This window comes from Cavia porcellus, unplaced genomic scaffold (assembly GCF_034190915.1).
Source record: "Cavia porcellus strain 051 isolate PalLab524CR breed Dunkin Hartley unplaced genomic scaffold, mCavPor4.1 scaffold_26, whole genome shotgun sequence".
NCBI lineage: Eukaryota > Metazoa > Chordata > Mammalia > Rodentia > Caviidae > Cavia > Cavia porcellus.
Genome location: NW_026947509.1, coordinates 15,325,235 through 15,339,154, shown reverse-complemented (window position 1 = coordinate 15,339,154; position 13,920 = coordinate 15,325,235). Strand labels below are relative to the sequence as shown.

The following is a 13,920-nucleotide window of genomic DNA, read 5'->3' as shown; positions in this document are numbered from 1 at the left end:
CCCGGGTGGCGGCCATTGCCGCCGCCAGGGCCTTTGGGACGTAGGTGTTGCTGAGGTCCGCCTGCGCGGGGCAGTCATGGTCCCGTTTTGAGCCGGGGTGTCGGAGACAGGGCGGGGCCTAGCTGGAGGGGCCGGGCGCGCGGGGGGCGGGGCCGGCCTTTGGCTCTTTCTTCCTCCGCATGTGGCTGGCCCCAGCAGAGCGCTTGAGTTCGCGCACTCTTCGCTTCCTCATCTCCTTTGGGCTCTCCGCGCCTCGTTGGAGTCATGTCGGTCGCCCCGGCGGCATCTTCCCTGCCCAACGGCGAGTGCGGCCGCCTCAGGGCGCCGGCAGGAGGGAACCGGGTGACGGTAGTGCTGGGCGCGCAGTGGGGCGATGAAGGCAAAGGGAAGGTAGTGGATCTGCTGGCGCAGGACGCGGACATCGTGTGCCGCTGCCAGGTGAGGCGACGGGGCGCGGACGTGAGCCGGGCCGGGAGCCCCTATCCGCCGCCCCTCAGGAGGTGTCACCTTGAGGTTCTCCCGCTGCGAACCGAGGCGAGGCAGAGAAATGGCGGGAGGCGGGGACCCCCGGCGCGGGGACCCCTGACCCAGAGCCTCGGCTTGCTCGCTGGGGAGGAAATGCGGACTGGCCGGGCTGGCGGAGATGCGCGGCGCCTGAGGACCGGTGCCCAGCCAAGGACCGGGCGGGGACGGCGCTCTGCGGGCCGGGCGTGGGTAGCTATCGCCCGAGGCCTGCTCCCCACTCGGGGCGCGGACCCGCAGAGTACCCGGCTGGGCGGCAGTGGGCGCGATTCCTCCCAAATCTCCCGGAATCCAGACTCGCCTCCGCCTCACCTGCAGGCCCCGAGCAGGCGGACTTTTTGCTGCCCCTGCGCTACTTTGTTGACATCGGAACCCACCGCGGGGCTTTGGCACTGTTGAGGGACTCTGTCTTTTGTTTTTACTACATAACCCCCCCCCCCGCCGTTAATATTAAAGGGAAATTAGTTTTACTCTTTGGTCTCAGAGGAATGTAACCTCTCTTGGTTAAGAAGCATGAGGCAAGTAAATACATGAATGACACATCGGATATTTAGAAATACTTTGTTAACGGCTCCCTGGAAAGTTCACTTTCTCGGGGAAGGGAGTGGTAATGTACTTCCTACTGGAGGCACGTGGTTTTCGGTGTGAGCTTTCTTCCTATTTGTTTGTTTTGAAGCAGCCTAGAGGCTAGGCCTTTGTGAAGGTTTTCCGATGACCGTCCCCCAGTTTCTGAATTCAAAAGAGACGAGCCATACCCCTACTCAAAACAATCTGTAGTGTAGTAGTATGTTAACTGCATACTGGGCTGGAAGAATATTCCTTGCTCTCTAAAAATACTTGGGATAATAGGATGATGACGATGATGCTTTTGGGTGGGTGCTCTGACAAGTCAGAGACTGGCTCACTCGATCGAAGATTTTCTGCCTAAAATAACATTTGAGCATGGAAAAATAAGGAAGTTATAGATATGTGCAAAGCTAAATGCAAATATCCTCTGATTTAGCGTGGGATTTTTTTGTTGTTGTTGTTGTTCATGTTATTTTTCACAAAGAAATCTACCCATTTCTTGACTAGATAGAGGTCTTAGTGTTTTAGCACTTAAAGCACCAGCTGCCCCCACTCCATACCTCCACCTGTCTGGCAGCATACAGACTTACTGGGCCCCCAGAGGTGTTGTGGAATTCCTTCCCTACAGACCTTAAGAGCTGCTTTTGAAGACCAGCCTTCACCTTTTTTTGTCGATTTTAAAATTAGATCTGGCCCAGCTGTGGGATAAAAGAGAAAGCTGGTTAGAGGGAGAGGCTGAGGCTGATTTATCTGCTCTTGACGAATTTAAATACATGCGAATTTAAATTGAGTCCATTATTGGTTCTATTATTTGGGGAATGTACCACTACAGTATTTATTCTAAAAGACTTATGTTTTTTGTTGTTGTTGTTTTGAGACAGAATCTCACAGTGTAGTTTAGGCTGCCCTTGAACTGATGTTGCCCAAGCTGGCTTGGACCATCTCAGGGCAATTTTCCTGCCTCAGCCTCCCTACAGGTGCATATTCTTTTGAAAATCATTAGAAATAGTAGCAGTAGTCTACAGGTGTTACTAAAAAATTAGTATTGGGGCTGGGGATTTAGCTCAGTGGCATAAGTGCCTGCCTTGCAAGCAGGCAGTCGTGAGTTCGATCCCTGGTACTGATTAAAAAAAACGAAAAAGACAAAAAAAAAAAGTGTTAAAAAAATTAGTATTAAGGTAGGTCATGGACCAATATGATCTAATGACGTTGGAAAATGTAGAGAAATGATTAAGAAGGAGCAGTGTGCTTCAAAATGCTACTGAAGGTAGTAGAAAAGTGACCAGACTTGATAGGTAGACTTTCTTATTACTTGTTTATTCGTACTACCTTCTTTATATAATCTGTATTCTCCTTGTTCCTTTTAAAATCTAATCATTATAATTCTTTAAAAAGTTTCATTGGCCACAAGTAGGAAGGTAAGCATTTTAGACGTATTCCATTTGTGATTCACTTTGACCTTTACATTGTTTGGCCATTCCTAGTAATGTATGTGACATCTGCTTAGTAATAATGCTGGCTCCTAAGTTATAAAATTAAAGAATATGAAATGTTGAAATTCCTAATTAGTTGTGTAGGTTACTAAGGAATGTCAGAGCTTGGATTCACTGCTTTGTTTGATGTTTCAAGTTTTGTGTATCTTTTGGTAATTATTTTTTGCCATAATACACTGTGAATCCAAATTTTATACAGCAGTTTCTCTAGAAGTGATGTACATATAATGTGCCCATATGTCAACAGTAAATCATAAAATAGGAATTTCTCTTAATACAAAATAGTTTTAAAATTTAAAAAAAGCCATTAGTGTTTCCTGTAATTATAGATTTTGGTATATAAAATGCTTTTTTTTTTTTTGGAAAGAGCAGATGAAAACGGTGTTTTCAAAATTTCAACACTTAAAGCCTGTGTCCTTCAGCTTCGGAGTTTACGGGGAGTTATTTATAAGGTTGTAGGTACTTTGGGCCCATAAGTGTGTGCGTGGCTTGGATCAAAGTACAGACACTACTGATGTCTGAATTTTAAATCAATATATCTTTTAAGAAAGGAGAAAAATTAAGTACAGGGCCAACTCCAAACACTTGATTGTTTATCCAATAAACACATATTGAGTATCTACAAAGGACCACTTAGCCCTGGAGTAAAAAAAAGCCCCCTAAAAAGGCATAAATCATGTCCACCAGAAGCTCAAAGTATAGTAGACAGCTGCAGTGTAAACCATGTGGCCAGTTCAGGCCCAGAGAAGTCAGCTACAGTACACCGTGTTCAAGGAATTAAATGTAGGAAGACGAAAGTTCCTTTTTAGTAGCAAAGAAGTAGTTTATTAGCAAGCCTGTTGGTGCCCCCACCAGATCCTCTCAAAGTAACATACTGTATTTTATTTTCCTTACTTTGTTGGTAGAAACTCCAGAGGCTTCTTAACCAGAACATTTTATAGCAGGCTGTAAGCTAGGGCTTTTTACTGTTACTGGAGAAAGGGAACTCAGTGGTCTTGGTTACAGTGACAGGCATGCAGTAACTTGTGACCAGGAAAGGCCAGGGCAACAATCCCTTTCTTTGTGTTCTCTCACCCAGGGTTCTAAAATAATATAGAAAAAATATTAACTGCAATTAATTACAAAAGAAAGTACATAATATATGGTTGTTACATCTGAATGCTCACCATAAAAATAAACACAGTGAAAAAATGTTACTGATGGGTAGCTAGATGCTGGTACTTGCAGAATGCTTGGAAACAGCCATTGGTTAGGGGACAGTATAAAGGACCTATCAGCTACAGAAATTTTCTCCTTAAGTAGAAAGAGTGAAACATTACTTAAAAGGAAGTAACTTTACTAGGATCTCTATTTGGATCTGCTATACCATTATCTATTCTTAAAAGTGTGGATCGTTAAATTATAGGAGAACATCCCAATGGTACCTGTTCTAAATTATTGTTTGTGGTATTTTGGAAGGAATGAGTGGAGTTTTGGGTAGATTCAAGTATCTCTAGAAAAACTTGCTTTGAACAAATCTAGAGTGAATCAGTAATTAATATGCTGTTAATAGCTTGTTTAGCTGCAACTGGATAGAAACGTAATCTTTTGGGAACAATGTCAGATTTTGACATGAAAGATTAATGTGGGTGAGCTATGTATTGATAAGTGAAAAGTGAAGATTATTGAGGTTTTATCACTAGAAAAAGGGACATTGAAATACTGGGTGTTGGTGCAAGCCTTGAACAATAATGAATGGGAGTTCCCATGGCTACGTGTGAAATGCTTCTTTACTTTATCCAACCTTAATTACAAACTCAGTGTAATAAAGTTCTTTCAAAAAGTAGGAAAAGTGGAGTTTTATTTTTTTTTATTTTTATTTTTTTTTTTTTTGTCTTTTTCCTTTTTATCGGTACCGGGGATCGAACTCACGACTGCCCGCTTTCAAGGCAGGCGCTTATGCCGCTGAGCTAAACCTCCAGCCCCAAGTGAAGTTTTATTTATGTCAGAGCTTTTAAAATCCCTTTTAAAGGAGAAGTTTTATTAGTGATGAAACCCAACAACTATATAACATCATTGGTAGAGGTCGCCCCACACACCCTTTACATAGTTCCTTCTCCCACCTAGGAACCCTGGGTATACTACATTTTGGTAACTAGGGTTTCAGACTTCTTGATTAGGAACCTGAAATCCTCCAAGCCAGTGCACTTTTCCACTTTCATTGTCAGTTGTTTCACAATGGCAGTTTATGGACTAAAATGCAAAGTGTCTGAAACTGTCATTTGTGTGGTTTTGAAGTTAGGAGGTAACTATATAAGGTAAGGTGGGGTCCCTGTAGGCCTTTCAAAGATAGCTGAACAGTACACTTGGCTGTGTTTACTAAAAAGAAATTCAGATACAAGGATATGTGTTCTCTGCCTACCTAGTGTGTCTGGTTACTGCTGAGTGGTTTACTTGATCAGTTTACTGGCGGTAATTTAATCTGGTCTGCTGTGGAATCATAAGTTAATTGCAGTTGCAGGATGCTTTTATGAGTACTTTATTGCTATAGTTGACAGGTGCTTTAGTTTTGGTGAACTGTGAAATGTTTCATCTGGGAATGTTTCATTTCAACCAGCTCTTACTCTTTACCAGGAAAGCAGCATAAAGAAAAAGCATTGACTTGAAAGGTTGTTAGGATCCTAAGCCTGCCAGACAGACAAGAAGTAGCGTCCTTTTTTGGATAAAGGGCATCCGATCTGAGGCATTGCTGTCCATTTGTGTAATCTGTAGTACTAACTGGGACTTCATTGGGAGCTCTGTGATTTCAGTGCAGTTTTCATGGACTCAGACCAAAAAGGATAAAAAGACGACAAACTGTTTTAGAGGCCTCAGTGACCAGAGAAATGCCTTTGGGCCATGTGTATGAATTTGTTACTCCTTGACATTCTGGCCTCTACTGTTGCCTTCCACGACCCATGCAGTTCTTGAGGTTCTTGGGGTGAAGGACTGCGAGAGGATGAGAAAATAAATAAAGACAAAGCTGGGGTCTGGCGGCACCCTTACTCTTCTGATGGGAGGAAAGGAACTGGCCCCTCACTGCTGGGGCATTTATTTATACCTTTTAGCAACTTAATGTCACATGACACCCTGTTGTCTAGCAATCCACTGTTTAGATTGTCTTGGGGCTTGGTGTTCTCCCGGCTGAAGCAGCTGCTTCATGTGGCTTGCCCTGGGCACTCTTCCTTCTTGGGATGGTCATGCTCCAGTCTTGTTCGTGTAGTCAATTTCTGGCTTCAGTGGTTCCCAACAGTCAAAGAGATAACCAGTAGTTCTGGGTTTAAATATTGTCAGAAAAGGTTCATCATTGCCTTTGTGGCTCCCATAGCAGGATATGTTGATGTGCAGAATGGAGTGATTTGGCTGAAGCAGGAGGTCTATAGGAAACTAAGAATCAAGACCCATTTTTGCAGACTAATTTCTTCTCCTTCCAATTTTTTTTTTTAAACCTCAAGACCTTTGGAACTGTGTAATTAGAAGCATGTACAAATCGACATATCTTGAACTGAACTTTTAGTTTGGAATTGAGTTATGACCTGTGATGCTGAGGAACCATGGAACATCCAAAGCACTTGTCTTCTGACTTCCTTAATTGTAACCAGTAGAAGGAGCATATGTGGAAAAATGTAGAAGGGTTAGAAATAACCAGGCACTGTTATATCATCCTGGTGGCCTACAGTACTATGTTTTAAAGAATCGTCTTTGACAGCATAAAATGTTATCAAAATTTTAATATCACATTTATATTCAGTTATTGGTATGAGAAGTAAACTCAGGGCCAGCTGTGGACATACTAGGTGATAAGGAGTTTATTTGTGAATGATGTGACTTTGTTGGCAAACAGTGGAAAGAAACTATCGTAAGTGTAGTGGGGATTTGTTTGGTCAGGGATCTGGATGACCAAGCCTGAGGCTGGCTGATGTGATCTCCTCCTGGGATCTCAGCAACTAGGCCTGGTAGACCTTCCCCTGAGGTTGCTTCTGTTAAATGACTGGCATCTTAAACTCAGATTCAAAATTTCCACAGGAGAGGAACTAAGTAATTGCTTTTAAGTTGGATCTGGTGTCCCAGTCTGGATTAGTCACTGTGACCAGGGACATGACTTACTATATAATTTGGAAAATACGAGGAAAGAAGAAGGCTGGTACATAAAAAGGTATAGCTGACCCGGGATTAATTTTCTTTAGGAAAATAAGAGGTGAGGGAAAATTTATACTGGGTTGTTTTTTTGGTAATGGTTTTCTAACAGTCATGCATGTGCATGTATGTGTGTTTGCAACAGATAATATGTATGTTTGGAGAGTTGATGTACGTATATAACATCTTGATAAGTTTTTATTTCCATCCCATCTGTATCCTAAAAAGTCTTTTTGTTTCCTTTATTCTCTTTTTCATTTTATTTATAGTTTAGTTTATAGTTCTCATATAAGATAAACCATGCAATATTTTACTTTCTGTATCTTTTTATTTTGCTTAACCCTGTGGTCTCAGGTTCTATCCAATTTCCGGAAAATGACCTGATTTCATTTTTCCTTATGGCCAAACAGTACTCCATTTTGTCTATTACCACATTTGTTCTATCCATTTTATCTACTGATGGACCTTTGGGTTGTTTCCAAAGCTTAGCAATTATGAGTTAAGCTGTTAAAAATATGAGTGCACTATAATAGTAGTATGATGTCTTTTAACTCTTTTTGGGAATATACCCACGAGAGTTAATAGCTAAATCCATTGGAATTTCTGTGTTCAGTTTTTTGAGGAATCTTCATACTGATTTCCATAGTGACTCTACTAGATCGCATTCCTACCAGCAGTGTAGAAGGGTTCTTTCTAGCCAATATTTATCGGTTTTTGTGTTTTTGATGATAGCCATTCTGATAAAGGTAAAATGAAATCTGAGTTGTTTTGATTTGCATTTTCCTAATAGCTAAAAATGTGCCTATTGCCCATTTGTACTACTACTATTGAGAAGTCACTATTCAGTCCATTGGCCCATTTCTTGAGTCATTTCTCTTTGAGTTCTTTATATATTCTAGATTTTAGTCCTCTGTCAGAATAGTTAGCAATTTTTCCCCATACTGTGTATTATCTCTTTTGTTTCCTTTGCTGTGCAAAAGCTTTTTATTTGATGTTTTCCCATTTATTATTCTTGATATTGTTTCCTGTGCGACTGGAGTTGTGTCCAGGAAGTCTTGCCTGTTCCTATCATAGAGTTTCCTCTGTGTTATCTTCCTTAAGTTTCAAACTTTCTCTGTTTATGTGTAAGTCTTTGATCCATTTTGCTTTGATTTTAACACAGGGTAACAGGTGTGGGTCTAGTTTCAATTTTCTCCTTTATTGAAAATCAGATGGCTGAAGGTATCTGAGTTGTTTTGTCTTTGTTCCATTCCATTGGTCTACATGTTGATTTTTGTACCAGCGTCATATGTTTCTCTTACTAGTGTAGAGCTTTGTGTAGTATAACTTGAAATCTGGAGTAGTGACGCCTCACCTTTGCTCCTTTTGCTCAGGGTTGCTTTGGCTATTCTGGGTCTTTTCTGGCTCAGAATTTTAGGGTTTTTTTTTTTTTTTTGAGGTCCTATGAAGACTATTGTTGGTATTTTAATAGTGATTATATTATTCTGTAGATCATTTTTGTTAATATGGCCATTTTAATTATGCTAATTCTGCCTTTGCAGAACAGTGTCCTCTTCAGTCTCCTTCTTGGGTTCTGTAGGTGTTATGATAGAGGTCTTTCATCTCCTTGGTTTGATTGATTCCTAGGTATTTCATTTTTTAAAAAAGATATTGTGAATAGAATTATTTCCCTAATTTTTTCTTGGTGTGTTCATCGTTGGTCTAAAAAACAGTATTGATTTTCATTTGTTGATTTTTATAGTCTACCAAATAGTTTATTCACTCTAAGAGCCTTCTGTTGGCGGTTTGAGACTTGACGTCTTCCTTTTTGTTGTGGTTTAGATCAAGAATGGGCCCCAAAACTCTCATCCACTCAGAGGCTGGGCTTTTGGCAGGTGATTAAATCATGGGGACACTATAGTTAAATGTGCTTGCTGTTAGGCTGGTGGGCCTAGTTGGATGAGGTGGGTGACAGGGGTGTCCCCTGAAAGGATGTATCTCTCTCCTTGGCTCTTCCCTATGTTCTCTGTTTCCTGGCTGCTGTATCATGGGCAGCTTTTCCTCTGCGTTATTCCACAAGGCCATTTCTGCCTCAGAGCCCACCCAACATGGACCATAACTGTGAGCCAGAATAAACCTGTAAGTTGTGATGTTCCAGTGGAATGTATTTGTCCCAGTGAGGAAAGTGAGGAACTTTCCTATTCCCTTAATTTCTTTCTTTTGCCTGATTACATTGTCCAAAGTTTCAGGTGCTACATTGAATGGTAGTGGTGATGGTGGGTACCCTGGCCTTGTTCCTGATTTTAGAAGGAATGCTTTCAGTTTTTCCCTTTTCAGTGTGAAGTTGGCTGTAGGTTTGTCATATATGGCTTTTATCAGTTTGAGGTAAGATCTTTGTATACTTCTTTGGTCTTGAAGAGATGTGGGATTATGTCAAAGACTTTTTCTGAATCTATTGAAGCAGTCATGATTTTTTTTTAAATACTTGATTCCACTTATATGATGTTTTAAAAACTAATATTACAAATAAATTGGAAAACTTGGGAGATATGGATAAATTCCAAGACACATATGACACAACAAAAATAAACCAGGAAGTTATAAAAACCCCAAAAAGGCCAGTAATGAGCAATGAAATTGATATGGTAATCAAAACTTTACCAATCAAGAAAAGCCCAGGAGCCAATGGGTTCACTGCTGACCTTTATCAGAACTTACTGAAGAACTGCCATCAATACTCTTCAATTTTTTCACACGTATTGGAAAGGGAAAGAATGGTCCCAAACTGATTCCAAGAAGTTAGCATTATACTGATACCAAGACTGATAAGGAACAAAACCAGAAAACTACAGACCAATGTCCTTGAGAAACATAGATGCAGAAATCTTCAGTAAGATATTTGCAAACAGAATTCAACTGGTCTTTGAAAGAACTATATGCGGGGCCAGGGATTTAGCTTAGTGGCATAAGTGCCTGCCTGGCAAGTGCAGGGTCACAAGTTCAATCCTTGGTACCAAAACCAAAAACAAAACTATATGTTGTGATCAAGTTGGCTTCATTCTAAGGATGCAAGAATGGCTCACCCTATGTAAGTTAATAAATGAAATAAATGTAATATACCCCACAAGGAGAATCCAACAGTCTTGATACACTGTAGATCTCTAGTTATTCTAATGTAGAAGAAAAATATTTGGAGTTAAACTGGTTTTTTATTTTCATTATAATTAAAACATATTTTTGTAAAAGTTGAAAGGATGCATCAAAAACCTTGTTTTTCAGCTTTGAGAAGAGTTTCAGTTCTGTTTTGTTTCTATCATAATCCAATTTATTTCATAGTTCTGTCATAGAAAACTTTCTAGTCATCAAAAAGGTTAGTTATATATTATAACTGTATTTAATATAATAATGCAGGATGTAGATGGATAGTAGTTAAAGAAATTGTTAAATTAGAATCTAAGGAATGTTAATTGAATTTATACATTAATACTACTAATAATGTGAAAGTAGTAGTCAAGGACTGCGGATATAGCTCAGTGGCAGAGTGCTTGCCTGGCATGTGGGAGGCTTTGGGTTTACTCCCCAGTATTACGGTGGAGGCTAGGCCGGGGCAGGAAATTGATAGAATTAAGATGTTAACTGAATTTTTGTTTATGTGTTCACTGTTCTTAAACATTCATTTGTGTGTTTGAGCCAGGGTTTCACTTTGCAGTCCAGGCTGGCCTCGTGCTCCTGCTGCAGTCCTCCAGTTTCCACCTCCTCCTCCCGAGCGCAGGGGTTGTAGCTGTGTGCCACCATGGCTGGCTTTTTCTTCATTTTAATACAGTTATCTTGATTTGTTTTTGGAAGGACATCATGTAAGCCGTTGTAAACTTACATTGTTCTTCAAAGAAACTTACCATATGCATCACATGTTTCACTGTTTTCTCTTGGCGGCACTTCAGATTAAAAACTTTAAGAATCTGAGACTCATTTTCCTTATGGTATTGATACAGAAAATTACCTTGAATTGTGATTCCACAGGGTTTTGCATAACCATGATCTATTATTTAGTTAAGTAATACAGACAGAGGGTGCAGTTAGGAAAATGAAAAGTATCTGTTATTTGGTACATGAGTAACTAGGACCAGAAGCGTTATGGGGACTTAGCAAAACAGTAAGAGGTAGTTACACACAGCAGCTCACATGAATACTGTATATGATTGATGCTTTTGGGGGTTTAACTTAGCAGGTTTGGGGGATATCTGGGTTAAGAGAACAACATAACTATTAAAATTAGAATAAGAAAAATCTCCATCATTTTATTTAGTACAATCTGGCCTTAGTGCTACTTAGGAGAATCATTAACATGATGAAATAAACATGTCCTTGCTGTCTATCATCCTGTCACATGCTCCATAGTGTCCTGTATGGCAGGCAGCTCCATCTGTCTTGTGGTTTGTAAGTGGGCGGGCACAGTTGTGGTCAGTGCTGTGCTCCTGTTTGAAACCATCATCTGCTGATGGGTGTGAATTCTCCTTGGACCAGTATTTTTGAGGACAGTGAGCTTCCACGGGGAATCTGGCATATACCAAACAATCTGTATTTTAGCCTAGTATTTAAAAAGGCACTTTAAATTCCAAGCTTCATGTGTTGCATTTCAGAAATGTGCCAGTGTACTAAGTAGAGTTGCATTTATGTAGATTACCTCATCCAGAAACTCCTTGTATATAATTTCTTCTCACTTCTCATCCGAGGACACTTCTCTGTTCGAGGTGAAACTTTCCTGCCCCATCTCCCACATGGGTCACACGTATAATTAAGTGCTTATTTTTATCTCCTAAGTTGTGTTGTTTTGTTTGAGGCAGGGTCTCACTATGCAGTTTTGCTGGTATTGAACTTTGTAGCCCAGGCCATCCTTAAACTCCTCCTGTCTCAGCCGCCACACAGGGCTTCTCCTAAGTCTTTATTTAGTAAGACAATCTTGGGTTATTCTGGGGGTGTATTCAGCACTATTTTCATATTCAGTTAAATAATTCAGATGATATTTGAACCATATAATCATCCTTAATGTGATATTGGTTATTGAAAATGGTTGAATGAATAAACTTTACCTCAAAGTATGACTTCTAGTCTTTTATAATTGAGATGTTCCAGCCTGGAATTAAACTAACTTACAATTTAAGAAAGAAGTAACCAGTTTCTCACGAAGAATATAAATATTCTACTCCATGCACATGTACTAATGAACTAAAATTTTTAAAATTAAGATTTTTAAAAATGTGAGAAAGAGAGAGAGAGAGAGAGTGTGTGTGTGTGTGTGTGTGTGTGTGTGTGCATGTGTTACCTGCTTCCTTGTTGGTGTCCTGCTTGTACCTTGAGGACTGTCGAAGGGACTACTACTATTCTTTTTTTTCTAAGTATATGACATTACTGAAAGTAGTAGTCTTCAAGCAAGAGTTATTTATATTGTGAAAAACAGTGAAATAAGCATTTACTGTGTTTCGAAGATTTCTTTTTTAACAGGTGTAGTTTTCTTGCATTTATATGAATTTATGATTGGTAAGGATTCTCTGAAAAGTAACATTTTATCAAAAGTGATCTTGTAATAAAAACTAATCATTCCCAGGAGGTGTAAGTTTGTTTTTTATTTTCCTAATGTCACACAACAATGTTAAATGGTCTTAATATGTTGTCTTAATGTATTTTTATAAGATTGTTAAAATTATAAAGCTTAAACATAATTAATTGATTTAACTTTTATCCATGCTTTTTAATTTAAAAGTTGGAAAAATTATGTCGACACTTAATAATTGTCTTCTTTGTACCTAACTTACGTAATTCATTGTTTTACTTTTTTATTGACCAGGTAGGCGTAAGCTTCATAGAGTAGAAAATTCAGCATGGCTTTGTAGTCTGATTCTGAGCCTTATAGTTTCCTTGATCTGGTGAGTTATCTTATCTAGAGATGGGCAGGTGCTAGCAGTCTCTCTCTAACCAAGTAAATGCACAAGGCTAATGTATAAATTAGTCTTTGGGTAACCAGTATTTGGGGGAGTTAGTTGGGAGATAATCTTAATTCAACCCATGTAAGAATCCAAATTTCAGATCACAAAGTTGCTTGATGTGCTTTAAGAATAAAAAGAATTTTATGAATATTTGCATTGTTAGACTAAATAGATTACTTTTTCTATCTTTGAGATAATATTTTTTGTATAAATAAAGTATCATGGATAATTAAATAGATGGGTACACATACTTGATGCCAAAGCCAGACTGTTTCCTATATGTTTTCACTTGTTTCCTTTTAAAAAGGAATGTACCTGCCTTCCAAAACCTGACATCTCTAATTTCTAGATCCATTTAGGGTGGTCATTCAAGTGCACTATAATACAAAGGAAACTTGTTGTATCAGTACACGTGGCAACCACTTGGGCTTCATTAAGTTTTATTGACATTTTTAGATACTAATTTACTTTTGAAAGGATATAGGTTGTTTTTCATGCTCAGTTTTCCCTGTCTTGTATTTCAGGGAGGAAATAATGCTGGTCATACAGTTGTTGTAGATTCTGTGGAATATGATTTTCATCTTCTACCCAGTGGAATAATTAATCCAAATGTTACTGCATTCATTGGTAAGTATTTCAGTTGGACTGCTTGGGGATAATAATACTATTTAGTTTTCATGATCAGAATTGATTTCGCATCTCATTAACTATATGGTTCATTGGTCCTGTGTTAATGTTGACCAGGTTACCTTTTGGAGTATACTAACTTTGGCAATTTGTAACTCTTTCAGCTCCTTTAATAGTAATAGTTTCTGAAATAAATATTTTTCATGCATCTTTGGTCTTTGATTTCATAGTTCTATAAAGAAATATTAGATGATCAAATTAGTTTTCCAAATACTATATGTTTAACTGTGGCTCACCATAAGAAAGATTTGGTTGTGAACCCTTATAACAAACAATGCGATGGAATACTTTGTATTCTACTTATAATTTTTTAAGGGTGCTGTAATCGTACAATTAAACTGATTTTATGACCACTAAAAATTGACTCCCCAATTTGAATGACATTGTTCTAGTCTATTGTAACCCATACTACATAGTTCTTTTTAAAATACTGGTTATCATGTTTCATTTTTGTTTCTGTATAATTTTAGTGTTCTATATCCTTTGTATTCAGTTATTATTTATGTTAAGTATTAAAACTTAGCTTCATTTCT

The 13,920-nt window shown here is 39.0% G+C and overlaps 1 protein-coding gene across 1 annotated transcript in view; it reads left to right on the top strand.

Annotated features, from left to right (window-relative positions):
• The first annotated feature begins 73 nt into the window (after positions 1-73).
• Positions 74-13,920, top strand: part of Adss2 (adenylosuccinate synthase 2) — a 32,481-nt gene continuing 18,634 nt past the window's right edge. The window contains exons 1-2 of the mRNA XM_003474258.5: positions 74-438; positions 13,225-13,327. Of these exons, the coding sequence (XP_003474306.1) occupies positions 265-438; positions 13,225-13,327 (277 nt within the window). The 5' untranslated portion in view covers positions 74-264. The remainder of the gene's footprint in view (positions 439-13,224; positions 13,328-13,920) is intronic.